Genomic DNA, 2,795 nt, shown 5'->3' on the forward strand with positions numbered 1-2,795 from the left:
TCCATTATTGATGATTTTTTTTAGTTTTTGTAATGAATGATATTTTTACAAAAGTATAACCTCTTTGATGACGAGCTTGTGTATGCCACTATAGATTAATTTTTCGTGACAAAAATATATCATATCTTGACAAAATTTTTAATTTCTTGTGGTGGAAATTATCGTGATCAAATGCTTTACCATTTGGTAATGAATATAATTCCATCACAATTAATATGTATTTGTTAGCCAAATTTTTTTATTATCGTCTTCCACCTTTAGCAACGTGCTTTTTCTTGACAAACAACGTGATAAATTTTTTATTGCTAATTTTTTTCTGATGAAATTGATTTTTCTATGACGATTTTGTTCGTAAGGAATATTGTTTTTGTTGTAGTGGCATTAGTTTAAGCTTAGGTTAGTAAAGGCATTATTCTACACGATCCCCTATAGTATATTATTTTTATTTTCTTTAGGGAACTATGGTATAATATTATTAGATATAGGTTTTTCTTATGTCAACATATATAAGCAGCTTTACATATGACTCCTAACTAATATATTTCTAGAGTCTGTTTCTGTACACCTCAAAAATAAAAGCTTGTGCTGTACGTACGCTTATATTTTCATACAAGGAAGCAAATTAGACAAATTAATACACCAGTAGAGACGAGAGTATTTATTAATTCCACTAAATAAGATATCTCAAACAAAATAAGGGCCAAAAGAGAAATTATAAAATAAGAACCAAAAGAGAAACTAGCCATGAAAGATGGCATTTATTTCAACACTGGAGGGTCGAAAAACATATACGATTTGTCGATTAGTTTCTTATTTTGTCATCTTAGAATTCGTTGTACATATCCCTTGTTTTTTTGGATAAAACACATGGACCCATACATGGGATAGTAACAACACAAGATCTTTAGACTACACGGCCTTCAAAGATTCCACTGCTAATTTGCCATGCAGACCCCAGTTCCTCACATGCAACCTATACTCACGGTATTTAATTGTTGGATAGAGTGGCGGATGGTGCGGTGTCACGAGCTCTGGTGCAGGTCCGATGGGCAAATCACCTTTAGGGTTGTAGAAGAAAGCTAAGGATAAGCGCTCCTCTGCGGAATTTGCAATCACACGATGTTCCACACTTGGATAAACCGAGTTGCTTATCACCTGATTAACCACGCAAATTAGCATACACCAAAGTATTCAACTATTAATTAGCTCACAAAATTATCAAACATGACTTGATCGTCCAATCATGGCAGTCTGTGATTGGTTCAAAGATCATGATTGGATAGGCCCATGGTAGCTCTTACGTTACACAGGCAATTTGCTATATCTACACTAATCATCACCGGTACTATGTAGAAACCCATTATTAGTGAGTAAATGCATAACAAATGCATAATAACCAAAAAAAGAGAAGCATATAGGTATGTGGTGCATGCCCCCTGGCCATGTAAACTGACATTTGTAAACTTATCTATATATATATTTAGAATCCATTGAAACGAACAATAAAGAGAAGATAAGGATGTTGGGATGAATAAAGAGCAATTAGTTTAGACGAGGGCTCGCTCATGCAACCTGTTGTAAATATCACAAAGAAAAAGAAATGATGTCGAAATATCACAACCTGTTGTAAATAAATCCATCCAATAGTACATTTATAAAAAAAAAGTGTAAGTGATGTTTTAACTGTTGACCAGTGCAGAGAATTTGTCTTTTGGCCATCCTTCCCTGCGACCCTGCGATGGCTCTTTAATTCTTCTTTCAGTCATCGTTTTTTATGTACGAGGAAAAAATTCAAGATATATTAATTCCCAGGAGAATACCTGAATCTGGTCACCGACGTTGACGATGAATGCCCCGGGGGCAGGCTGAACAGGAACCCATGCACCCCCCTTGCGAACTTGGAGGCCCTTGACACGGTCGTCGGCCAGGAGGATGGTCAGGCCTCCAGGATCGGAGTGCGGCGAGAGGCCGAGGGTCAGCTCCGGCTGCGGGCACTTGGGATACAAACACACACGCATGGAAGCTTCCATGTCGCCTCCGCCGAACGCCTTCTGGAGGTAGCCCTCATCCAGTCCCAGGCCTATCGACAGCACCTTCATCAACACCCCACCCAGCTTCACCAACTCACGTCCATACTCTTCAGCGGTCCCCCTGATCATAAATCCAAACCGAATCGTAAATGATATCACGAAACGATGGTTTTTAACTACGTCATTAATTTTTCAGAAGTTTATGATCGATTATAGTCGTACCTCAAGGTTTCAGGGCGGAGAGGCCATTTGTCAAGGTTCTTCTGGGAGTCTGGATGGAGATAGAAGAAGAAGTAGTCGGTCCAGTCCAAGATGGCATCTTTCTCGACCCCCAGGCGGCTGCCGTACCCCTCGTATGTCTTGGGGTTATTGGCGTAGGCTTTTTTTTCCTCCATGGGGAGGTGGAAGAACTCCATCCACACCTTCTTCATCCTCCCAGCCAGATCGAGGCTTACGCCGTGATTCACCACCTGGAAGAAGCCCCATTCCTTGCATGCGTCCGATATCGCTTGCACGGTAGCCTGTCGTTCCCCCGAGTCGCCGACGAGGCCGCCGAGGTCGATGACGGGTATCTTCAGGCCCTGCTCGGGGCCGTCCAGGAACGAGACAGCACCAGGCCGGTCGGAGGGGGGCTTCACGTACCTTGCGGGGATCTCGGTCAAGCCGCTCTCCGATAAGGACTGAACTGGGACGACCGGCTCGGGCCACTCCGAGGAATCCATGTCGGTGAAGAGGGGCACGGTATGAGAGAAAGATGATGATGGA

The 2,795-nt window shown here is 41.9% G+C and overlaps 1 protein-coding gene across 1 annotated transcript; it reads right to left on the reverse strand.

The window, feature by feature from the left end:
• Positions 1-645: 645 nt before the first annotated feature.
• Positions 646-2,795, reverse strand: LOC103718339 (probable 2-oxoglutarate-dependent dioxygenase At5g05600). Its single transcript, XM_039124964.1, has 3 exons — positions 2,253-2,795; positions 1,821-2,151; positions 646-1,155 (listed from the first exon to the last, which is right to left on the reverse strand). Exons 1-3 carry the CDS (start codon positions 2,750-2,752, stop codon positions 910-912), a joined length of 1,077 nt encoding a protein of 358 aa, XP_038980892.1. The 5' UTR covers positions 2,753-2,795; the 3' UTR covers positions 646-909.

Source organism: Phoenix dactylifera, chromosome 3 (assembly GCF_009389715.1).
Source record: "Phoenix dactylifera cultivar Barhee BC4 chromosome 3, palm_55x_up_171113_PBpolish2nd_filt_p, whole genome shotgun sequence".
NCBI lineage: Eukaryota > Viridiplantae > Streptophyta > Magnoliopsida > Arecales > Arecaceae > Phoenix > Phoenix dactylifera.